This window comes from Xyrauchen texanus, chromosome 44 (assembly GCF_025860055.1).
Source record: "Xyrauchen texanus isolate HMW12.3.18 chromosome 44, RBS_HiC_50CHRs, whole genome shotgun sequence".
Lineage (NCBI taxonomy): Eukaryota > Metazoa > Chordata > Actinopteri > Cypriniformes > Catostomidae > Xyrauchen > Xyrauchen texanus.
In genome coordinates this window covers 11,736,946-11,761,564 of record NC_068319.1, presented here as the reverse complement: position 1 = coordinate 11,761,564, position 24,619 = coordinate 11,736,946, and the positions used below count along the sequence as shown (strand labels likewise).

The window sequence follows — 24,619 nt, the reverse complement described above, 5'->3', positions numbered from 1 at the left end:
ATGCAATGAGAGAATTGTGTTTAGATGAGGTTTTAAAACAGGATTATGGGGTTTTGGTTGGGGCTTGATCTCTATATGTGATCACCTTGTGAATCCTTAGAGAAGAAATTCTCAGATGTAGTACCATCTTGCTGAATTATCTCCACTCACACTCTCCCACACTCTTACTTACTTTTCTGTCTTGCTGCATCCTTAAACTTACTCTGCTCAAAATGAGTAGCAGCTTCTAATAAGAGTAGCACAGTTCATATGTGTGTGCCCCTTCCTTACTCAAACACAGACATGCCATTCCATGAGATCATTATCTAATGAGCCAGATTTCCTGCTCTATGTGCTTTGCTTTGTTCTGTAGACACATTTTTTTCAAGTCAAAGCAAAATTCCTGTAAGATTCCTCACACTCTGGACAATGGTGCTGCTGAATCTGTTTCTCCTCATGACCACATCATTGGTGATTAGTACATTCTGTCACCTCTGCCAAGATTTTGTAACACATTAGCGTACACACACAACTTTAAGTAGTTTAGTGCACACTACCTAGTGCATACTAGTTTTAGTATGTGTTTGCACACTAATTTTAGTGGATGCTAGTTTGCCTTGTCTGCACTAACTTGTGCATAGTAGTTTTAAAGTGCATACATGAGCTTAATATACATACTATCTAGTGAATAATATCAATACTATTACAATACGAAGTGTACACTAGCTAGTGAATACTAACTTTGCATGCTTGTTTTGTAGTTTTATTACCGATTATACACTACTTAGTGCATACTAATTCTGTAGTATGTTGTTGATCTAGTGAAACTAGTTTAGTAGTGCTCCCTACCTAGAGTGCATTGTGTTTTGTAATATATGCTTCATATTGTAGTGCATATTACTGCATGACTAGTAGGTATTGCAAGTATGCATTTAAACTGGAATGCTCTATAGCAATATATATATACACCGTTTTGTACTTACTACCAAAACTTTAAGGTAAAAAAGGAAAAAGATTTTGTTATACAAATTTTCACAAACATGACTTTCACCAGCAAAGTGCACACTACATATTGTACTATTTTTGTAGGGGATGCTTGTTGATTGAATCTTAAATATAAGATGTTTATTATTGTCTGAATAGCCCTCTGTTTCTCCTGTTAAATTTATCGTCATCAATATGTTTCTCACTTTTTCGGTGATGTAAATATCTTTCTTTCACATTATTGCAGCAATCTTTCTATTGTCTCAAATATTAAGAATAACTGCTGTACTAAGAACTCTAGGACCCTGTTAAAAACTTCACTTGGCCAACACCTGCATGCATATTTTATCACTTTCCAACCCTGCAAAAGCAAATGTCAGGGCGAAATGTGTGTGAAATTGCAATCTGCAGGAGTTCATTTCTGCATAACTCTGCAGAAAACTGTACACGCACACACATACTCATACATACATAATAACTGACGCAATCAACTCACCGATACTCATTTGATATAACTAATCAAACTTTTTCGATTGCTTCTGAGAAACAGAAGAGTGACAGAACATAAACACTTAACAGCATTTCCTCTCCATTTTTACTGCAAAAAGCTTTTTGAACTCTGAAGCAGAATGTAATTTTTATAAGTGCCTGACACAATATAATGGATTTTTCAGAAAGTGGAGGGGCAAAAGGAGGCATCTGAAGAATTGTAAAGACAAAAACAGAATTACTTGTGCTGGACCTCAGGCCTATGCCCTGGAATCAAGGCATTTAATGTCAAAGAATTTCAGCTTTGACATATGTGATGCCTTTAGAAAATGTTAATTCAATAGTAATATGTCAAAAACATCTTTAGTAAACAGTAGGTATAAAAAGAATAGTATTATTATAGTATAGTCAATCAAAATATTACTACATGCAGTATATCACTCAAAATATATGTGCACCTGAAAGAGCTTTTTTCCAAAAATAAAACAATCCTCGATCAGCCAGAGCTTGTATGATATTGTGGGTGTGTCCCTAGTGTTAGATGTTCTGTCCTGTCATTACCAAAAACGTCTCAGCCCAGGCAGCTTGATGATTGCATACCCAGAGAACCTGACTCAGTTATTCTAACTAAACACAGGGCAAACTGAGCATTACCTCATATACATATAGGGCTCTACACTAACATTTTTGTTTAGGATTCTTAGGGTTACAGTCAACAATGACCCTAAAGATTGAAGGAAATCCACTTCAGAATGGCTTCAAAAAAGGGAAATACACCTTTTTGATAGGCCTTTTGGGTTGCCAGATTTAAATAGGTAAAATCCCCCAATTAGATCTTGACACTTGTACAGTTTGGAAATATTGTGACTCTTCAGTACGCAATCTGGCAACCTTGAGTGTGCAAGTTCTCTCTCTCTCTATGGCTAAAAGATGCTGGATTTCTGAAAACACTGACAAGCAGGTATGTTGGACTTAAGTGAGGAGTTGACTTGGCCTTCCTAGTGTTCACATGAAACTTACGCCACTGAAGGTAATGCAAGTTTTCAAAAGTTTTGTGCACTTTCAAAAATGAAAAAGAAATGTCCAGGAACTTGGTAAGTGCCTTGGTGGAAGTGGCAAATCTGGTGCAGTCCATGAGGAGAATATACACTGCAGTACTTAATGCAGCTGGTGGCCACATTGACCATTACTTTTATTTATTTATTTATATATATATATATATATATATATATATATATATATATATATATATATATATATATATATATATATATATATATTGTTTGAATTTATATAAAACTAATTACCTTGAAAATGTGTTTGAAAACCTTTTGGAAATTAATGATTAAGTTGTTTATAATGTCATGTATTCAAGGTTCAAAGAAACTATTATAATACTTTTGACTTGGTCACACCACATGACAATTTAAAGTTTTTCAAAACAGTATTAAACCAAATTGAACTATCCCCCTTGAAACATTTTGACAAATCGACAGCTGGACATAATGACAGAGTAACTCTTCTAGTCATAACTCCCTCCATCTACCCTAGGTTTTTTTACCCAATAAAACAGACCAAATGTCAACCAATAGATACTACTAAAGAAGTACATTGTTTACCATCCTTTTTAGTTGTTGTTGTTGCTTAGAACATTCTATAAGGGATTTAGTGCCCTGTAGTGAAGAGATGCCATAATTAAACCATAATTCTTCTGGTGATAATTACATGCCTGTTTATTTCTGCTACCATTTGTAAGAACATAAAATAGAAAATATGAAAGAATTCCCAAGAATCTTGCTCATAACCATAAGCACTTGCTACATTCATTACATATATAATATTGTCATGGCTGTTTGGGCCTTGAGCTCAGATGAAAACAAGATTTGTGTTTTATCATCTGTGTAGAGGTGTGTGTTTGCATTTGTTTGTGATGTAGTATCTGTGTCAGCTGTCGGGGGAAATATTAGCTAATGACCTGCATTGTTCTCAGTAAAACAAATAACAGATTATTACACGTATGAGAATGTATGATAAAAAGTGAAATTATGTGGTGCTGTTTTTCATCTATTGTTTAGGAGATAGCACTCTCCTCCTCACACAGCAGGAAACTGCCTGAGCTCTCTGTCATTTATTCCATTTTTCTTGTGCCCCTCATAATGTGTCTCTCTTTGCAGGTTTGCTGATTGGATCAGGATGTGCCCTGTACCCATTAGGGTGGGACAGTGAAGAGGTCAAACAAACCTGTGGCAACAGTTCCGACCAATTTGATCTTGGTATGTCATGGACATAAAACTGCCTTTTAAATTGCAATTCAATTGCTGAATTTGAGATGAGGTTGCAAATAGGATGCCAAATTTGAATACAAAGAAATACAATTCAAATGGAATTTAGAAGTGATTTGAGAATACTGATTCATTAATTAATTTCTTCACTTGATATGATTTAAGGAAGCAAACAGGAAGAATTATTAAATTAAAGATGCTTTAAGTAAGTATGTTTAAATGGACACCAGTCAACCACTCTTGCAGCTCAGGCAGTAAGCAGCGTCCTCTAGAACAACGCAACACTTGTGTAAATAACAAACATGGCAGGGCTCCAGACTAACATTTGAGAGCAGTGGCACCAGTGCCACCAAGTTCTACAGTTGGTGGCACCAGCACTTCTTTTGATAGCACCCGTGGGGGGGTTTAGTTCTGTGGCATATAAACCATTTTAAAACAGAAACAATAATTAAAGTAATATTATAATTATATTACAAAAATATGTCCAATTACCAGTCATATTGTATATTTTGCCCCACTGAAATGCTCATTCGACAGTAAGGTGATGATTTTTTGTTGGTACACATATGTACATTTACTGGTATTAACAACAGGAAGATTATCTATACCATCTATAAAAAAGTACAAAGTTAACTCCTTGTTTTTTATAGGGCTAAACTATTCTGACAGTGCAACTAAATTGGAACTCCTTTCATCAGGTTATGGTTGATTCAAGTTCAGTCATCTCTTAGAAATTTTAAGGCAAACAAAACGGTTATATTTTTCTTCAATCAGAGAGCATTGGAAGAAAACAGATTTTACACAGAAGGAATATTAGCATTGTCCATAATTCACTAAGGTCCAGACCTTAAAGCCCTTAAATCTGTTTTGCATTTGCCCTTAAGAAAATGTACCATTTTCTTTCTTAAACAGTGGTTAACCAGACCATGGTAACCACAGGTAAAACCAAGCATGGATTGTCACCACCATGGTTAGATGTAAAATTATTTCTAATACAAATTGTGAAACTTAAATACATGAACATTTAGAAATGGCCATAGTTGTAACAAAAATGAATGATAGCTATAGCCTATTTTATATTTAATAGCAGTAAACTGATCATATTTATTATGAATATATTTCTGCATAAAATACTATAGTTAATGATGTTATTGTTACTATAATAAATACATGATCATTCTGTAAAGGGAGCTAGAATGTGAAAAGTAATAATTATATCTGTGCTACTATTTATCTCGTCAATGCTGTTCGGAATGCTGCACTGTTTAATGTGGGTTTAAACTAGTTTACTCACCAAATGTTTTCATAGAGGTTTGCACAATAGAATTCTGTGCTGAATTCACATGGGTTTCGTGCCTTCTCACTGCTTCTTCACGCACATGCGCACTCCTCAAAAACCTGTTAGAATGCCGCGTATGTGTTTACATCAAGTACTCCTCGCTGCAGACTATAGTGCGATGATGTAATGGATCTAATCCCATGTGTATTGGATTTTAGTGATTCAGTGGATGTTTTAATGCGCATGCATATTCACATTTTAATGAATTTTTTTTTTTTATTATTACTGTAGAGTGGACTTAACAGTCATTAATAAAGTATATATTAATTTAACACACACATTTATATTAGGGCTGTACAATTAATTAAAATAAAATTGTGATATGACATTGTGTGATAATTAAATCACAAATGGCTATGACAATTTAATTAAATTTAATAAATAAATCAATTCAATTCAGTCCTGTCTGTATTGTGTTTAAGCATTATTAAAACAGTGTATTTACAGTCAGCAGGGAGGACCCTCTCTTTAAGTGGCCACATCTCTCGCTTTCTCTGGGAGAAACCTACGTGTGATAAACCACTTTCTCTTTATCCCTTAAACAGCATAAGGAAATTGACATTCTTATTTACATGATGTTTCAGAACACATGCATGTAAATGTGGTCACTGGTTCTGAATTTCAAAAATGCTTAAAGGGATAGTTCACCCAAATTTCTCTCATCATTTATATCCAGATGTGGATGACTTTCCTTCTACAGAACACAAATGAAGATTTTCAGAAGAATATTTCAGCTTTGTTTTGTGAATGGGTACCAAATGCTTCATTAAAAAATAATTCTTTTTTACAGTAGTACATAAACACATAAAATATTGTAATAATGCTTACTCATCTATTGAAAGTGAGCCAATTCATTACATTCCTAATTTTGCCCAACCCTGACAGAGAGACTTGCACATTTATATTTTACTTTATTACACAAGCATAGTCTGTTTGTGTTTTTGGTAATACATTTAGTAACTGCATTATTGTGTCTCTTTCAGGTTCTTGTGAGATCGGATGGGCATATTACTGCACCGGGGTTGGGGCCATGGTGGCCATGTTGTTGTGCACATGGATGGCATGTTTTGCAGGAAAGAAACAGAAGCATTACCCTTACTAAACAAGAAGATGAAAAATTACCAGTAGAGGAAACTATAAACACCACATGTGAGCATGATTCAGTTTGAGTGAAATTCTACATTCAGTGCGCTTTCCAAACGCATAGCAGATATTACAAGGAGGCATTATATGACTGGACTTTTGACCCTCCCACAGCAGTGACCACTTGAGAATCCTATGACTAAACTTTCACCTTGCATTGGGACCTTTTGCATCCAATGTGTGTGCCAGTACAATTAAAAAGGAATATGTTAAGTATTCATGGTATTAAAGTGAGCTATTGACGTTCAGAAGGGAGTAGTGTGTTCAAAATGGACCAATTGTTTTACTCTCCATATATCTGTTGCTTTTTTATTGTGTAAGTGTAAGTGCAGTATTCATTGTGGTTGCTTAAATTGTTGTGTTTTGGTACAGTATGTGTTTTTGTGTATTATAAACACCTATTCTATATTGTGCATTCATTCATATTCTCTTGCTGACATGTTATTGCCTTAAATATCTCAGCTGCAATAATATACATCTCAAATGGATTGTGTATTATCAAAAATCATAATGTATGTTTGACAATATACTGTCTTCGATATAATATTTTGTTTGGTATTGTAGAATTTGACACTTTTATATAACAGATGAATTAAAGTCCATTATATTTCACTGCAATTGTAAATAAGTACAGTTGTTTGAACAATAATAGTCATAGTTGTTAAGCATAAACATAAACACTATCTGCACTATGCAGATATTTTTATTTTCTTTTTTTTTATTTTATTAAATGCTCTCTAGAATGAGAATGTCCCTTCCCCTGCAACTTTCCAGCAAGTAGCAAATCATGGTTCGTGTCTGTGATGTAACTAAAGGCTATTGGCTATTTTTTAAGGAACAAGCACAAACTTCCTGTTTCAATAGGAAATGTCAGCACAGGGCAGAAAACTCTGCTTGAAAGTGATTTCATGGGATCTTTAATTATATATAAAATAAAATAAAATAAAATAATTATATTTAAAAATGTCTGTTTTGATTTGTTTTATTTTTGTATTTTTCAGTGTCAAATATTTAAACCCTACACAACTTTTACAGAGACTAAAATAATATCATCCATAATAATGTGCATGAGCTGTGTATTTTAACTTGAGTGTATGTTTCTCTTTTGAAATGATGAATTGCCTAGTGTTAATTTCCGACAGGGTGATGCAGTGCTGAAGTGGTTGCTTGTGGAATGTGAAACCTCATTATCTGCAGGGATCCACACTGCGGGCAGATGTAAAAGCTGATCAAACATTATTGCCAATCTGCTGTTCCCATTTAGAGCTATCAGCAAACTCACACACACACACTGCAGTTAGCTGTTGTTTTAGGAAAGAAATGCATATTTGATCCTGCCTGAAGAAGATGAACGTTTACTGACGATGACGGTATTTCATCCAACTGTGCCCTTGTTTAACACTTTATTGAGTGAAGAAGTTGATTCAGTTTCCCTCTAGGCTTTGATTACATTAAACTTGTCAGAATGAAGAACAGGCTAGTGGTGGAAACTCCTAGTAAATTGAAAGAAAAAAGAAAATCAATGTCACATATGGTGGTGTTTTGACTGATATATTGCTTTGCAAAGTCCCCCCAAGTAGAATCTGGTGGACTTCAGGGGAAGCAAGCTGTCTCTATGTATAAAAATGGAGGCAAATCCATAAATGTTCAAATACACACAGTTTCAGAATTATAGCCACAAGACATACACATTATGCATGTTTACATGATTTTAGTGTGATAAAATTGCTTAATAACCTAATATGTGTATAATTATATGCAATTTTGAATGGATGCCATCCCAGATGTGTATGACTTTCTTCTACCGAATACAAACAAAGATTTTTACAAGAAAATTTCAAGGTATAGTTCACCCAAAATGAAAATTCTCTCATCATTTACTCGCCCTCATGCCACCTCAGATGTTTAAGACTTTCTTCTTTTAGCAGATGGATGGATGGATGGATCTTAGCTCTGTTGGTCGTTACAGTGCAAGTGAATGGTGATCAGAATTTGTAGCTCCAAAAATCACATACAATTAATCCATAAGACTCCAGTGGTTAAATCCATCCAAATGTTGAAACAGATTAATATTTAAGTCCTTTTTTACTATAAATCTCCACTTTCACATTCAAGATCTTTTGTTTTTGGCTATTTGCATTATTTGTGCATATTGCCACCTACTGGGAAGGGAAGATAATTTATGGTAAAAACGTAAACTTGACCTAAGTATTGATCTGTTTCTCACTCAAACCTTTCATATTGCTTCTGAATATAGAGTTTAACCACTGGATTCTAATGTATTACTTTTATGCTGATTTTATATGCATTTTTGAGCTTCAAACTGTTGGTCACCATTCACTTGCATTGTATGGAACTACAGGGCTAAAATATTATCTTTGTTTATGTTCAGCAGAAGAATGTCATACACATCTGGGATGAGTGTGAGTAAATTATGAGAGAATTTTCATTTTTGGATGAACTATCCCTTTACCTTGAACTGAACCCAAAATATTCCTTTAAGAATTAAATGTTAGAATGACCAATTTAAGTCTTATCGTGCACAACACAAATTTTATTTCATAATTTGGGATTGTTTCTGATGTCCTTTGGCTATCCAATAACTTTCACTTGTTGGTGCCCACTTTATTTTATTTACAGTGTACTAGTACACAAGAATACAACTAGTTGTCTTATTCATTTAGAATAATAAAAGTCCTAATTAACAATAAAAAAATTACTGCATATGTGTGACAAGCCTCACATAATTATGCAGTCAGCAGAATGTGTCGTGAATTCAAAATCAGATTAAAGTGGAACCCCCAAGGGAAGATCAGCACAGTTTTGAGATCAGCACAGTTGATGTAAAAGCCAGACAGTTATAAGCTCCTCATTTACTCATTATCACACGGAAATGAAGAAACATTTTGCATACATTCTGTTTGAAATTGGTATCTAATAATCTTCGAACGGCACTTTGAGAACACGGAATTCTCTGAACATGTGGAATCTGCTCCCACCTAGTGGCTCAATGTGATTTGTTATCCGCTTTCCCCAATAGAACAGGAAGAGGCCTGTTTTGAGTGCTATTTTGGCAGATAATTCAGAATAACACATCAATCAAGGTCAGAGGGTTCTGTTCTAAAAGGGATTCTCAAGATGGCTGAGATGGTTGTGATCAAGCGTTCAACTGGCAATGTACATTGTTACTCTGCAAGTGTGCCTTTTTACAACCGTCTCAAATGGCTATACTTATTTACATAAATAGCCTGATAATGGTTCAGAACACCTTGTATATGGGATATAATGGGACTACCACTCACTCTCTCTCTCTCGCTCTCTCTCTCTCTCTCTCTCTCTCTCTCTCTCTCGCTCTCTTTAAATTTTCAATTTTAAAGTACTTTATTGGCATGATTGTGTTTACATACAATATTGCCAAAGAATTAAAACACAAAACAGATAATGACAAGACAAATAATAATGATAAAATAGTAACAAATAACAATAACAATAGAATTCAAATAAGGTGCCAGGTAATGAATCAAATCAAATAAAAACTATAATAACAATATACACTACACAATATAAAATAAAATGTGCATTTAACAGGACATTATGAACATAAGTTAACAAAAGTACTATGACTGAAGTACATTAAGGCAGTAATTGGTTTCTGGGGAGGTGCATCTCGAAAATGTATTTAGCTGCAACTGATGCATGATGGTCCTCCCCCAGTAACACCAGCATCTGATCTGTTTCTGCCAAACTGGAAAACTGTGGCATGAGGTTTGAGAGTTTGTGGAGGTATTTCTCTCTCAACTCTGTAAATTTCTCACAGTGAAGGAGAAAATGTGGCTCTGTCTCGACCTCACAAGTGTCACAGTGAGCACAGACTCGTTCTTCCTTTGGAAGCCATGTTTGTCTGTGTCTGGCCTTTTTCTATGTTCAGACTGTGATCACTGAGTCTGTATTTGGTAAGGATCCGTCTCTGTTTTGGATCTCTTACAGTGTGCAGATATTCTGCCAGATTATATGTTCTGTTTAGGGCCCGATTCCAATTTGCTTTGGTTTTTACTTTCATTTTCCCAATGGTCCAAACATGGATTTTTGCTTTCTTTTATGATTTGGTTTATTCTGATCTGGTTTTGTTCAGCAGTGCTGGTCTGAAACTGGTGTTTGTTAGTTGTTAGTGGGTTTGTGAGTTTCAGAGCCAGCTGACAAAAGGGACTGGTTTTAGGCTTCAGCTCTTGGGTTTTAAGGGCTTCATGTTGCAGTGTGTTAGGGGAACTTGAATTTAGGTGTGTCCGAAATTTGAGGGATCGTTTCTCTCTCTCTCTCTCTCTCTCTCTCTCTCTCTCTCTCTCTCTCTCTCTCTCTCTCTCACTCTCTCTCTGTTTCTGAATTGTTTGTTTGAATCGTTGAATCTGATTCTTTGTTTTCATCCAGCATTCTTCTTCTTCATTATTTTTATTTAATTTAAGTTTTAAAGGTTCACTCAGTCATTTTTTTGAAGTGTTGAAGTGGCTGACATTGGCTTACACTGGCCTAGTGACCTGGATGCTGCATTATTCAAACAGTAGTTTGCAGTTACCAATGCCATAGTGCTGTTCAGCTTGTAGTCCAAAAACCCAGAAGTGAATTCTCCATGGGTTTCCTCTTTTTAACTTATGTGTAAAACAAGGCCTGTAGTAAACATTACTTGACGATAAGTGGATGTTTTGTTCTACAACATTAATTACACACAGCTATGCCATAAATGTAAATTTAAAGCAGTATTGAATACTATTCAACCAAACTATTCAATTACTAAATACTAATCATTACTAAAAAGACATACTATTTTTTCATTCATGGCGACTTCAAAATTCTCATTTGAGGTATGGATTTGTGTAATTTATGTTGTAAAACAAAACATCCACGTATCGTCAAGTAATGTTAATGTTTACCACAGGCCGTATTTACACATAAGGTAACAAAAAAAACCAACATTATAAACATTTACGTAATAGTAGAAATTCAATATGTACTGTAAACCAGAATTCATTTAAATCAAGAAAGTGTCCAATAACAGGGCAGTTACTGAGTTTAAAATAGTAGGCTAGTGTTCAGATGGATGTAGTGTTTACATGACCACTGTCGGCCATGTATGGGACGCTCTCTGGAGGCTATTTCCAGTCATTACAGCTCCCATCTATTTGAATGAGAAAGACCAAAACGGTTTGCCAAGATTACGATCAAAGAACATATTTCATATGAGCAATAAAATATGACAATACTGGTATCATACATTGTGATTATTTTCCTAATTTTACGCAAAAAAATAAATAAATTACCGGCTTGCTAATGCACATAGGCGTTCTAATGTTTATTGAAAGACGATGTTAGTATATAATCGGTGATTGGCGCTTTTAACTGTAAGGCGGGACTTCCTTTCGACATTGACAGCTGGGCGCGTTTGAGTGTTCCAATTTCTCCAATTAATTTTAATAGAAGTGGCTGTCACCCATCTCTGCTAAATAATACTGCCCCCATGAAGCTCGCCTGCTCCATGCAGAATAAACGAGCTTTTATACGGTTACTGATATAACTGTTCATCTCACATGACTGGTCATATGTGTGTGTGTGTGTGTGTGTGTGTGTATATATATATATATATATATATATATATATATATATATATATATATATATATATATATATATATATATATATGAAGTTTCACTGAGTAATTTTCCAACTCAAGTTTTACTCTAAAGAAATGAACAGTAATTTTGAAACATTATATATATATATATATATATATATATATATATATATATATATATATATATATATATATATATATATATATAAATTAGGGGACAATTACTGCGTGAAACTTCAAAGTGGACTAAAACTATATACCCCAACATTTCAGTCCAATGTTTTTGATCCAATGTTTTCTCTCACACCTAACAACAGCTAACTATCATATAGAACCCAAATTCAATGTCACCAGAATGGAATGTACAACGGCAGAATTCAGAAGTCCTTTTTAAACCAAACACTAAACAGTTATGAAAGGAATTGTATTTTGGTTCAAAAAGTGCATCGCCCAGTTTTGAGTAAAGGAGGTGGAGCCAGTCCGGTTTTAATCACGTGTTTAGAACCAGACAATACGATTAGTCGAAAGGAGTGACTCACAAACGGTCCTCACCAATCCGCGGTAAATTCCAATCAGTTTGAAGCTGGAAAGCATGCTGTACGCTGTCTGATTGTTTGGGAAAATCGTTCGCCGTGCTACAAATTCAGCGTTAAACTGAGATTTTTACATTTGGGTTACACAACAGTTTTAAGAACCCCACTATTAAGGTACGTAGACGTTACTTTTCCAACCGTCATTAACAGCTTTCTTTTTCTGGTCCATGCCATCATATGGGGCGTGTAGTGTAATAGGCTAACGTGTTTAAAAAAATAAAATAATTTTCTATGTAAACATCTGATAAACGTCTATGCCAATCGAGCTCCGCGTTTTTAGACCCCGTGTCAAAAAAAAAAAATATTTCTTAAAAACGCGCCTCGAGACACCTGCGTTTTTCTCTGTTCGTCTTGTTGTTTTTAGCGCAATAAAGCGTTCTGTCCAAACAGCTCCTCATGAGATCTGCTGTCTTGCACATTAGGCGATATATACATATAGTTGTATTTGGCAGTTGCTTTTAATTAAACACAAATACAAGCGTTTTTACGTCTGTAAACATTTATAAATTAAATCTCTGTTAAACAAAACTGATTGCTTAGTGTAACGTTTCATTCCTAAACCGTACTGGTTTAGCCTAATGTTACTATAATTTGACAACTAAATGCATTTCATTGGAATTTGAAGATTACATGTTCCTATGCTCATGGAAAATCAATAAAAGTAATCGATATTAAAATAGATATGATTGCTGTACTGATTACATTAGATTTTATAGTCCTGATCAGCTCTAAAATATTCTCCTTGTGAGTGTAATCTCTATTAAAAAAAAAAATTGAATTGCTATTCAGAAATCAGGAATAACTGGAGAAACCATGGAAAGTTATAGACATTTATTTATCAAAAAGTCTGTCCATAAAGTGCTTGTGGTTTGATCTTTTTGTAAGGTAATGATAACCTTATATAATCTTATGTCATGCAGGGAGATCATCATAATCATTGAAGAGAGAAATGGAGCAAGTGGTGAGAAAGGTAATAATTTAATTTGCTGACAAAGTAGGGCACTAGATTTAAAAAAAATTAAATAATACATTCTCACATTTACATCAAGAAAATATCTATATCTGCATTCATGGAATGTTGTTTAACCATGCTCTTTAATGATTTCGATTTAGAGTAACAAAGAAAACACCAAACCAGTTGGTGGACCCAAAAAACAAGTCATCAACAGTATCGTATCAAAACAAAAATTGTTAAGTAAATCGGTACCCCTTCAATCCAAGAATGATCTTGAGGAGGATAATTCTGGAAAAAGTTTGAAGAATAAGGATGTTAGACCAAAGAGCAAAACTAATGATGCTGATCCTGCCAAGAGGAGCACACTTAGCCAGGCCTTCCGTACCCAGCAGTATGTAAGACACCGGAAGCTTGTGGAAGAAGTAAAAAAATCACCTTCTACTGCACTTCAGAAGTCCAAACCTGGTACCTATAAGGGCCGTATGGTTCGCTCTAAAATAGATTGTTTCCGGAAACCCATTGGTGATGTGAAGACCACAGAAAAGAGAGTGATTTCAAAGCCAGATGTGACCAGACCTAAAACTGTATTGCCTAAAATCCAGTCCAAGTCTGTTACTGCTCTGCCAGGTTCCGCTAGACTCAGAATCAACTCCGCTTTGTTGTCTAGAGCAAAATCTGTCTCTGATGTTCCACTCCATGTCACTGAAATACCAGTCCAGAGGTTTGTTTCCCAAAAACGGATACCTTCAAAAATCTCCCAAGCAGGAGACAGAGCGTGCATTCCTTCCAGGCCAGTCCCTCTAGCTACAGGGCGCTCGGCCATCAGCAAACCCTTCCCATTAAAGAAGAACGAGAGAGGGGTACAGGGAGGTAAACCCAAAGCTGCTATTACCACCACGGAACAGAAAGTCTGCAGGCCTATCTCAAACAAGGTCAGCCATTACAGAGTGCAAATGGAGACCACTGAAGAGAGAAGGTAAGTTTATTACACACTTGGGAAAGCTTCACCCATGTAATACCTAAACAATTTAAAAGTAAATTGTTTGTATTATAGCCAGTTTAAGCTAATTTAGTCTGAATATCAATCTGGTGCCAGAGGATTTGTGACCTGCTCCATAAAATATCCAAAACGTTTTGGTCAACATCCAAATTATTACATTTCAGAAATGGTTTGTAATAAAAGCATTTTCTCTTTTCAGTTTGTTTCTAGTAGGTCACATTGTTTAAGATATATTTATGTCAGTGCCTAATGTATAATTTTAATTATCTTGTCAGAGCAAAGCTTGCAGAGTGGCTTGCATCTAAAGGAAAGGCCCTAAAGAGGCCTCCTATCTCAGAAAAGTTGGCAACCCATTTAAGAAAACCAGACCCGCAGCCTAAAACTGGACCAAAAGCCACCAATGTTTCCCAGGCTGACGCTGTAAAACCATCCCCTGAAATGAAGATGAACATTCAAATGGAGGATATTGAGATTCCAGATAACAGAGCAGTGCACTCTAGCAAAAAAAGTGATATTATGAATACCACACTAGATTTTCTTGACAACAGTGATATGGAGCTGCCGGTTGACCCGGAGATAAGGATGGAATCGGTAAGAGTGATACTGAAGTTTATTTATTGCTTTTGCACATACTTATTTATTGACATTAAATGCATTTCCACTTCTCTTCAAAATGCAGTTGGTGCTCAACTTGTGTGATAAATTGGATGCATTGGAAATGGAAACACCCTCATCATGTAAAGATGGCAAGTCTTATCCAAAATGTTATGCAATTATTGTGAAATAAATACAAGAATAAAATACGAACGTTGTAATTCTTGAGTTGTATGACTTATCTTGTGTTTGGTAATATATTTTTACCCCTCTAAATGTACAAATGAGATTGACAAATCTGTTCTTTTGGCAGGGAAAAGAATGGAAGTGCAAGTGGAGGAACATGAAACTGACAAAGTGTATGAAATTCTGGAGGAAAAGGAAGACTCAGATAGTGATGTTACGGAAGACACTAAAGAGGCTGTCATAAAGAACGAAGATTATGAGGACAGTGAAGATGAGATAATCTCTACACCTCCAGAGATGGAAGGTGCATCCATTGTGAAGTACAATGTGAAAACAACTCCATATTTGCAAAGGTAAGTAGTAGGGGTATTTAAAGAGATGATTCACCCAAAAATGAAAATTCTGTCATAATTGTTCCAAACATCTGTGGAACACAAAGGGAGATGTTATACACACTTGTTCTCCATTCACTTTTCATGGCTTCTCTTTTTTTTTTTTTTTTTTTTTTTTTATTCTATTAAAGTGAATGGTGATTGAGGCAGTCATTATGACTAAACGCCTCTATATACTTGAGAACTTCTTATTCGTTCAGAAGTAAAAGGTTCTAAACAGCCGAGCAGCTGTATAGAAACAGAGAGCAACTCGTTGTAATTTATACTGAAGTTTTTGTGGTAGACCAAATAAAAGGGAATTACAATAAACCAAGCGGGATGTGACCCCAGGGCATGTATGAGAGTGGTAGTGCTGTGAATTGAGAGGGAGGGGCGAAGACGATTTATGTTGCGCAAGTGGAAATAAGCAGACCAGGTAATATTATTTACAAAAGTGCTTCAAAAGAAAGCGTGCTATCCAGAATGACACCCAGACTCTTAACTTTCAGACAGGGAAGTACAGTGGAATTGTCAATAGTCAGAGCAAAACCTTTCGATTTGGCAAGATTCGACTTGGTACCTACAAGTAGAACCTCAGTTTTATTACTATTGAGTTTGAGAGAGTTACAAGAAAACCATGATTGTATTTCAAGTAAACCGTTATGAAGGGAAGACGGTGGGAGAGAAGAATTTGGTTTGGTGGAAATATAGAGCTGTGTGTCATCAGCATAGCAGTGAAAGTGAATTCCAAATTTCTACAAATATTGCCAAGAGGTAGAAGATATATTATAAATAGTAAAGGTCCCAAGACAGATCCCTGTGGAACACCAGTAGTAACTGGAGAGCACTGTGAACGGAAATTTTCAATTTAACGAACTGACTGCGACCAGAGAGATAAGATTTTGAAGTGTTCTTTATGATGCCAGCCGCTATGTGACTCCGTGATTATTAAACCGCAAAAGGCTGCTATTTAATAATAAACGTAGTCTGTTTGCGCCTGCTACAAAGTACGCAATGCTAATGATGGTGTTTTCCGTGGATGAGCCAAGGATTTCTAAAAGGTATGAGCATTTTAAATCTGTACAACAACGGCTACACACATTCACAAGCACTAACATTTGAAGCGCACCTCACATGCAAACTATATATTTATCTCATTAAATCACAGCCTTTGCGAGTAAATAATCACACTGACAAAGTGATTTCAATTTGTGCGCTGAATTTTTGCGGTATGAAATTCGTACGTCAGATTGTTAACAGAACATTTTTACTAGTACATGAGCGTAGTATCAGACCCAATACCAGTATCAGGACATCCCTAGTTTGGAGCAACATGAGGGTGAGTAAATAATGACAGAAATTTCTTTTTTGGATGACCTGTACCTTTTAACTGTATGTTCTGAAATGTGCTTAAGTAAAACTTGGCTAAAATTTTAGTATTACAATTTTAATATTATATTTACATATTGTTTCCTCTGTGCTGTTAGTGTGAAGAAGAAAATAGAATGCGAAACGGCACCAGGGAGTGGCTCACGACGCAAAAGCACCATCAAAGACCTGAAGTTCCTCACACCTGTGCGAAGATCAACACGAATCCATCGCAAGTCCTCTCGTCTGCCAAATATGCTGAACGACCACGACACTTGTGTCTCCTCACTAGCTGAGCTGGTGCAGCTAGAAGATGCAGACACAAATGCATACATCTATAGAAAAAACCCAGCTCTGCTGGAAGACCTCCCTGATCAGCCTGGAGACTTGGCTAAAGAATGCAGCTAAAGATTGTAAAGAAAGGTTGTCAGTTTCAAATGGTGAACCTGAAGTTTGGACTTTTATAGCGTACTTAACACTTACATTTTCAATATTCTATGTGACACTATAAATGATTTAATATTTGAATGTTTCTTGCATTGGGCTGCTACATGGATTAATCTTCGTTAACTGCAATGGTAGATTTATTATTTTGAGAGCAATAATTTGTGCTCAACTACGCTAACGTAAGGCTGAAAGCTATCTTTGTGTACTCATGCAGTGTGCATGTATAAAAGTTAATATTTTGAATTATTTTGATTCGTTGTGTAAACCTGAAGAAAGGTAACAAATATTTTATGAGCAACACTGTTTTTAATAGTAGGACTCATGGGTTTGTTTAGAAGAGATGTGTATCAAAAGCATGAACAAACCAAAGTGTTTATTCTGATGTTCAAAATGTCTGTCAGTGCTGAAATTGTTTGTTGTTCTGTATTTTGTAATTTTTCACTATTAGATGTGTTTTCTGAAAATACAGTAAAGTCATTCAGCATTTTATCAAATTATTGAATGAATCCCCTCACTTTGAACCATGCCTTTTTAAAGGCAAGATTCAGCATTTGCTGTTTAATAAAACATAGAACGTTACTGAAACATGCTTCAACTATAATCTTGTTCAATGTACTGACATAAATCTTAATAAAAGTATTTAAGTGCAACGTTTCATCCGACTATTTTTTTTTTTTACAACGTAATGTAGGCTAAATATTTATTTAGATTTCCTGTATGTCAACCTTGCTCACTAAAAATCGATATATGTTTTCAAACGTGTCATTTCAAATTAGCGCCAGTTTCTTCTAAACGCACTCTGATTGGTTGATGTTTTGAACTCACGATGCTCGAGCGAAGCATTGTGGGATGGCGCTTCTCCTCCAGACCACACAAAGCACTAGCGTGCCGATCAATTTACCAATTTATTAGACGCTAAAAGTACATTTTTGAATCTTTTTTTGCGCGGAATATCATTCCAGCGATTCGCTATTGAGATTCAACGAGTGAACGCACGATGCCTAATCTCTGCTCGGCGCAGAACTGCTTCAGGAACAGCACGACCTCGGTGCTGGCTTTCTTCAGGTTTCCACGGGACCCGGAGAGGTACAATTTCAAGCTTACGCCAGTTAGCTCTCTGGTTGCTGACAAAGTTGAATATAGTATATATTCAACATTAAGTATATATTACAGACACACACGCAGATATTCAATACTGACTAAATGCTACTTATGGTACTAGTATAGAGCTGGGAGTTGTTTAGCAAGCTGCCCATTCTTGCTTTGCTTTAATGTTGTACGAACAAGATAAGTTTGTTTGCTAGCTCAACTCGGTATTACAACGTTTATCGGAAGTTAAAGTTATTAATTATATCTATAAATCCTACTTGACTGTAAAATGTCTACTCGTATAGCTGATAGACAGACTAATCTAGATTAGATTCGTTTGATCTAGATTCTACATTATACTGTACAGCATACAATACATCACTATAGACAATAATACACCGTACACACAAGGAACACAAATGCATGCTTTGCACAGATCACATGCATGCATTGCACATATACAATTATCACAGTATCAGCATTTCAGTGTCTTTAATTGCCATAATGTCTGGGGTTTTTTACTCTCTAGATGTAAGAAATGGGTGGAAAACTGCAATCGGTTCGACCTTAAAGACAAATCACCTGAACATCTAAACAGATACCACAGACTGTGTGCCAGGCACTTTGAACCAAACCTGCTATTCAAACCTGTAAGTTATGTTATTACTCTTTTCGTGTAATCCATTTCATGCTCAGTTATTTATTATCTAGGAAGTTTGTAAATAACATGAGCATTAACTTTTCAACATCAAGGTTTTAGGTAAAAATGTGTGTATACAGAGGCCTCAAAATATATTTGGACACTATAGTGACACTTAAAAGTGTATAATGTCTTTGCATTAGGTCTATTTTATATGCCTTGTATGAATTATCATACCATTTCTTTCATTTGAAAGAAATTTTTATAGAAAATCCATACAAAATTTGAAGTATAGCCATGGTTGAGAGGGTTACTTTTGAAATGTATTCAACTTCAGATTACAGAATACATGTTGTAAAATGTAATTTGTAACGTATTTCATTAGATTACTCAAGGTCAGTAACGTATTCTGAATACTTTGGATTACTTCTTCAGCACTGGTTGATTTTTTTTTCACTTGTTTTGATTATAAAAATTCTGCCAGTGCAGCAAGACAAAATACACATTTTAAAAATACATTCTGTGAAAACCTAAATATCTTATGCAGTGTTGTTACTAATTGATGTTGTTTTAGGGATATTTAGATATTTGTACAGGAAATATTATCAAGAATATGATTTTTGCCCTAATATCAAAGGTCTTACTAAATTATGATCCAACGTGAATGTTCTTGATAAAAAAACATGATCGTGTCTGGTAACATGTGCATGTAAAATGGCTAGAATTAGCATTTTAGCTTAGCGTAAATCTGATAATTTACACAAGGTTTATTTCTATTTCTTCTGCTCCAAACTTACTTCAAACTTCCCTGTCTGCTTGTATGAATGTAACACATCATCAGAAAGTGTTTCATCGCTGTCCAAATTCACTTTGGATCGCATCATTTATATGTATAAATGTTTTACATTACAGTAATCAAAATACTTTTTTAATGTAACTGCATTCTAATTACCAATGATTTAAATTGTAACTGTAGTGGAATACAGTTACTTATATTTTGTATTTTAAATGCGTAATTCCGTTACATGTATCCCGTTACTCCCCAACCCTGAGTATAACCTCTTTAACACTGCCTTGACATGTCATGCCATCTGCTGATCTATAATTAAAAATGTCAAAATCTCTGACTTTGTGTATTGCACATTATTTTGATCCAGAGCCCTTTCAGGACGGTACTGAAGAATAATGCGATACCAACTATATTTGACGATCCCTGCAGTAAACGGTCGAAGAAAAGTAAGAAAGTAAGTGTTGCTCTGTATAGTTGAATCTATGAGTTGTTATTCTGTGTTTATTATGCCTGTCTCTTTAAATTAAAAGTCAGCTTAAAAGAATAGTTCAACCAAAAATGAAAATTCTGTCATCATGTGCTCACCCTCATGTTGTTCCAAACCCAGTATTAGGGATGTTCCGATACTGCATTTACATGTACTTGTAAAAATGTTCCAATACAAAAAAACAAACGAACAATACCATCTGACATAAAAATGTCATAGTGTAGAAATTCAGCACACAAATTAAAATTGTGATATGTCCTAGTGTGATTATTTAACCGCAAAGGCTGCGATTTAATGAAATAAATACCAGTCTACATGTTCTACACTCTTAAAAGTGAATATGTGAAGTTGGCTGCACATTCATTGAAATCACCAAACAATTTGTTCGGCTAACACTATTGGTTGAAAATTATTCTTGTTTTTAGAGGAAACTTCTTAAAAGAGGACATTTGATAGGTTTATTAGGGCATGTTACGTACACTCCAGGGTGCTTTTTAATGAGTTAACCACTTCCTCTTAGTCTGAAAGATTGGGGAATATGAAGCATACAGCTACAAAGAGTGCTGTGTGGGACCATTTCGTCCATAAAGACAACATGTTCTGATGCAAATTATAAAAAAAAGTTTTAGAAAAACTTATAAAGTTTAGTCATTAGCATAGTAGCATGACTATATGGCAGTACTATATAAAAAACAAACATCTGCAAGCCTTGAAATCTTAAGAGCATTGAATACTGCAACATTACAAAAAATAAAACAAATATCAAGTATCTGTAATTCTGTTTTGTCGAGCATCAAAAAATAAGTATTGGTATGCGTACTCAGTCTCCAAAAATAGTATCAGAGCATCCCTACCCTGTAGAACTTTGTTCTTCAGCGGAGCAGAAAAGGCAGTGCCTGAGACTGACAGCCTTAGTCACATTTTTTTATTTTGAAAAAAATTGAATGGTGACTGAAGATAACGTTCTGCCTTAACATCCCCTTTTGTGTCCACAGAATATAGAAAGTCATACAGGTTTGGAATGACACAAGAGTCACAAGGGACATCATTGAAAACATAATTTTCATGTTTACTATGCTTTTATTTCTGTTTAAATACCGAATGTGAGTGGTTAAAGAATTTGGTATGTTTTTAACAGACAGAAAATAATGATGCCCCTGGAGCAAAGAAGAGTAAAAGTGAGTAGTTTTTTGTGATTTTGTTGTTGTGTGTTATGATTCAGAACTTGCCTTTTTCAGTACAATATTTTTCCTTTGCATGCACTACGTTCTTTTTTGTAAATCATATTTTCACTCTGTTCTCAGCGGAGTCCCAAGCTGAGGAAGCCAATGTTAATTATGAGACTACGACCCAAGAGATCAGTGAAAGTAACAATGGTGATGCGGCTGAGAGTGGCCCCCAGACTTATGATGAAGACATGCTGAACAAAGAGTCTCTCAAGTCTCTGTTTGATATTGTTGTGATGATGGGCACGCAGAACATCCCTCTGCATGGGCACCCTGAAAAAGAGCCAGAAAGCAAAAGCTTCACTCCCAGCAACTTCCAGGCACTGTTGGAGTACCGCATCAATGCAGGTGATGAATTTCTCAGGAAGAAGTTTGAGATGTCAGCCGTAAACGAGTACTGCTCTTCTACTCAGTTAGAGCAGATACTGGAAGTGAGTGATAAATGTGTCCATCAAGAGCTTTTAACTGAAATTACAGAGGGTCGTTTCTTCTCATTGGTTTTTGATAACCTGGTTGAGATCGTCAGAGAAAGCCATCTCCCATTGTTTGCACGCTTTGTGGACAAGAGCAACTGCCTTCAGGAAGCATTTATTGGGTTCTTGCTTTTTGAAGGTGAAGCGGAGGCCATAACCGAGAGGCTTATATCTGAAGTGACAGAGAAATGTGGCCTGGACATGCAGTATTGCAGAGGACTGGCATATTTGTGCTCTGGTGTGTCAGGTATGAAGGTCAAAGCAGTGGCAGCCAGAATCTCTGAGTTACACCCACTAGCGGTCCTCACCCCCAGCTCCAATAGCTCTCTAAACATCTGCTTGGCAAACAGTATGAACTTCACAGGAGTGCATCTTGTCATGTCTACGCTGAAAAAGTTGGATGTATTTTTCAGTAAATCGCCCTTATTGCAGAATCAATTGGAAAATGCCATTTTGATCTACTACCAAGGAAATGATGAGAAAACCAACGTTCTCAAGGAGGCATGTTACTCCAAATGGACAGAGCAGCATGATACATTCGAAGTGGCCGTTGACCTTCTGGAGTCTCTCCTGCTCTGTATGGATAGTGTCCATGACAATGAAGATCACAAATGGAGCAATAAAGTGGCACACAATGCCTTTGTCATATCAGAGGCACTGGCTGATTTTGAATTTGTTATGACGTTAGTTGTGTTGAAAAACACCTTGTCCTTCACCAGAGCCTTTGGCAAGAATCTTCAAGGGCAAACGAATGAGGTCTTCTTTGCATCTAGCAGCCTAACTGCTGTTCTGCATTCACTAAATGAAGTGTTTGAGAATGTTGAGGTCTACCATGAATTCTGGTTCGAAGAGGCTGTCAACCTGGCTGCAGCACTTGAAATACCAGTAAAAATACCCAGGCTGTACTTCAGAAAACGACCAACTTCTGGTGACGAAATCCAACCCGATGCCTACTTCAAAGAACACGTCACCATTCCCGTAGTCACCCATGTCATCAAGGAGTTGTCTGACCTTTTTTCTGTAAATCATCTGAAGGCCTTGAAGTCCTTATCATTGGTCCCTGCCATCATGGGGCAGCTGAAGTTCAACACGGCAGAGGAGACCACTGCAGACATTTATAAGAATGACCTGCCAAACCCAGACAACTTTCCTGCAGAGTTGCACTGCTGGAAGATTAAATGGAAACATGGCACTAAAGATGTTGTACTGCCATCTACCATCTATGAGACACTTCAGCTGTCCGATGTGAAGTTCTTTCCCAATGTTTGTGTTCTACTGAAAGTCTTGTACAACCTGCCTGTCTTTGCTTTGACAAATAGCCAATACAGCACTGCAAAGCAGAGGCTGAAAGCATACCTTGAAGATACACCTGTGCATCACAGAAATAAGAGTCTGGCCCTGGTTAATATTAACTGTGGCATTCAGCATGATTTGGACATCATGGTGGAGACATACCTGAAAATGTATCCAGATAGTGAGCCAACTGAGAAACATGACTGATTGCATGATTCAGTAGGCTAATATACACCGATCAGCCACAACATTAAAACCACATGCCTAATATTGCAGAACTGCAGATTACTGGATGTTTTTTGTTTTTGGCACCATTCGGAGTAAGTTCTACAGAATTTTGTGAGTGTGAAAATCCAAGGAGATCAGCAGTTACAGAAATACTCTAACCAGCCCTTCTGGCACCAAAAATAATCAATGCATTTATTTAATCAGCCAATCGTTTGGCTGCAGTGCATAAAATAATGCAGATATGGGTCAGTATTTCTGTAACTGCTGATCACCTGGGATTTTCACGCACAACAGTTTTTAGAATTTACTCATAATGGTTCCAAAAAAAAAAAACATTCTATGAGCAGCAGTTTTGTGGATGAAAACACCTTGTTAATGAGAGAGGCCAACAGAGAATGGCCGTATTGGTTTGAGCTGACAGAACAGCTACTCTAAATCGGATAACCATTCTGTACAATTGTGGTAAGAGGAATATCATCTCAGAATGCTATTCTGAGATGTGGGTTGGTGCTGTTTTGGTGGCACGAGGGGGGACCTACACAATATTAGGCAGGTGGTTTTAATGTTGTGGTTGATCGAGTATAGCAGTATGATGAGAAGTTATAATTGTTGACTTGAGCTTTGTCTTACTGTCCCTCTAGTGTTCTTAAAAGTGTTACGTTTGAATTGATTTGCAAAAAAACTTTTAATTACAAACTTCATCAATGTGTCTTCAAATGTTTAATATTATGTTGCATGCTTTTTCTAATACTATGTCTTATCATATTTAGCTATCTTTGATACATTTTTGCAAAAATAAATGTGTATATTACTGGTGTCATTCAATATTAAATCAATTCTCTGGTAAAATAAATAACTTTGATCTTTATTTCTGTGTATGTACATGCATTATTATTATATGTTTACTGTATGTGCACACAGACATCACTTTTATATGAATATTACATTTCCTAAACACTATTATTTCCATACATCAAATGCATTTTGGAGTATTGAGACACCCTGAGGACTGTGAATGTGATTGCTGCATTATGAAGTCA

At 35.9% G+C, this 24,619-nt stretch overlaps 3 protein-coding genes across 5 annotated transcripts in view; all 3 read left to right on the top strand.

The window, feature by feature from the left end:
* Positions 1-7,126, top strand: part of LOC127636808 (LHFPL tetraspan subfamily member 6 protein-like) — a 40,790-nt gene extending 33,664 nt beyond the window's left edge. For both annotated transcript variants that reach the window (XM_052117552.1, XM_052117551.1), the window contains 2 exons: positions 3,627-3,725; positions 6,057-7,126. In XM_052117552.1, coding sequence (XP_051973512.1) covers positions 3,627-3,725; positions 6,057-6,175 — 218 coding nt within the window. In that variant the 3' untranslated portion in view covers positions 6,176-7,126. The remainder of the gene's footprint in view (positions 1-3,626; positions 3,726-6,056) is intronic.
* Positions 7,127-12,394: 5,268 nt separating this feature from the next.
* Positions 12,395-17,998, top strand: LOC127636898 (cytoskeleton-associated protein 2-like). 2 transcript variants are annotated; one of them, XM_052117690.1, is made up of 7 exons: positions 12,395-12,546; positions 13,353-13,402; positions 13,546-14,363; positions 14,663-14,978; positions 15,067-15,124; positions 15,295-15,520; positions 17,026-17,998. In XM_052117690.1, exons 2-7 carry the CDS (start codon positions 13,382-13,384, stop codon positions 17,312-17,314), a joined length of 1,728 nt encoding a protein of 575 aa, XP_051973650.1. In that variant the 5' UTR covers positions 12,395-12,546; positions 13,353-13,381; the 3' UTR covers positions 17,315-17,998. The 2 variants fall into 2 exon arrangements, with proteins under 2 accessions (XP_051973650.1, XP_051973648.1); XM_052117688.1 differs by having other exon boundaries at positions 15,067-15,133.
* Positions 17,999-18,212: 214 nt separating this feature from the next.
* LOC127636825 (52 kDa repressor of the inhibitor of the protein kinase-like) lies at positions 18,213-24,417 on the top strand. The gene is made up of 5 exons (XM_052117577.1): positions 18,213-18,439; positions 18,972-19,092; positions 20,240-20,326; positions 21,498-21,537; positions 21,664-24,417. Exons 1-5 carry the CDS (start codon positions 18,351-18,353, stop codon positions 23,556-23,558), a joined length of 2,232 nt encoding a protein of 743 aa, XP_051973537.1. The 5' UTR covers positions 18,213-18,350; the 3' UTR covers positions 23,559-24,417.
* The last annotated feature ends 202 nt before the right edge of the window (positions 24,418-24,619 follow it).

Bases quoted from the DNA above. Each gene is read 5' to 3' on its own strand.
- LOC127636898 (XM_052117688.1), top strand. From the start codon at position 13,382: ATGGAGCAAGTGGTGAGAAAG. The intron at 13,403-13,545 runs GTAATAATTTAA...ATTTCGATTTAG, and splicing joins TGGAGCAAGTGGTGAGAAAG to AGTAACAAAGAAAACACCAA. The intron at 14,364-14,662 runs GTAAGTTTATTA...TTATCTTGTCAG, and splicing joins GAGACCACTGAAGAGAGAAG to AGCAAAGCTTGCAGAGTGGC.
- LOC127636825 (XM_052117577.1), top strand. From the start codon at position 18,351: ATGCCTAATCTCTGCTCGGCGCAGAACTGCTTCAGGAACAGCACGACC. The intron at 19,093-20,239 runs GTAAGTTATGTT...ATTTTGATCCAG, and splicing joins CAAACCTGCTATTCAAACCT to AGCCCTTTCAGGACGGTACT. The intron at 20,327-21,497 runs GTAAGTGTTGCT...TGTTTTTAACAG, and splicing joins GGTCGAAGAAAAGTAAGAAA to ACAGAAAATAATGATGCCCC.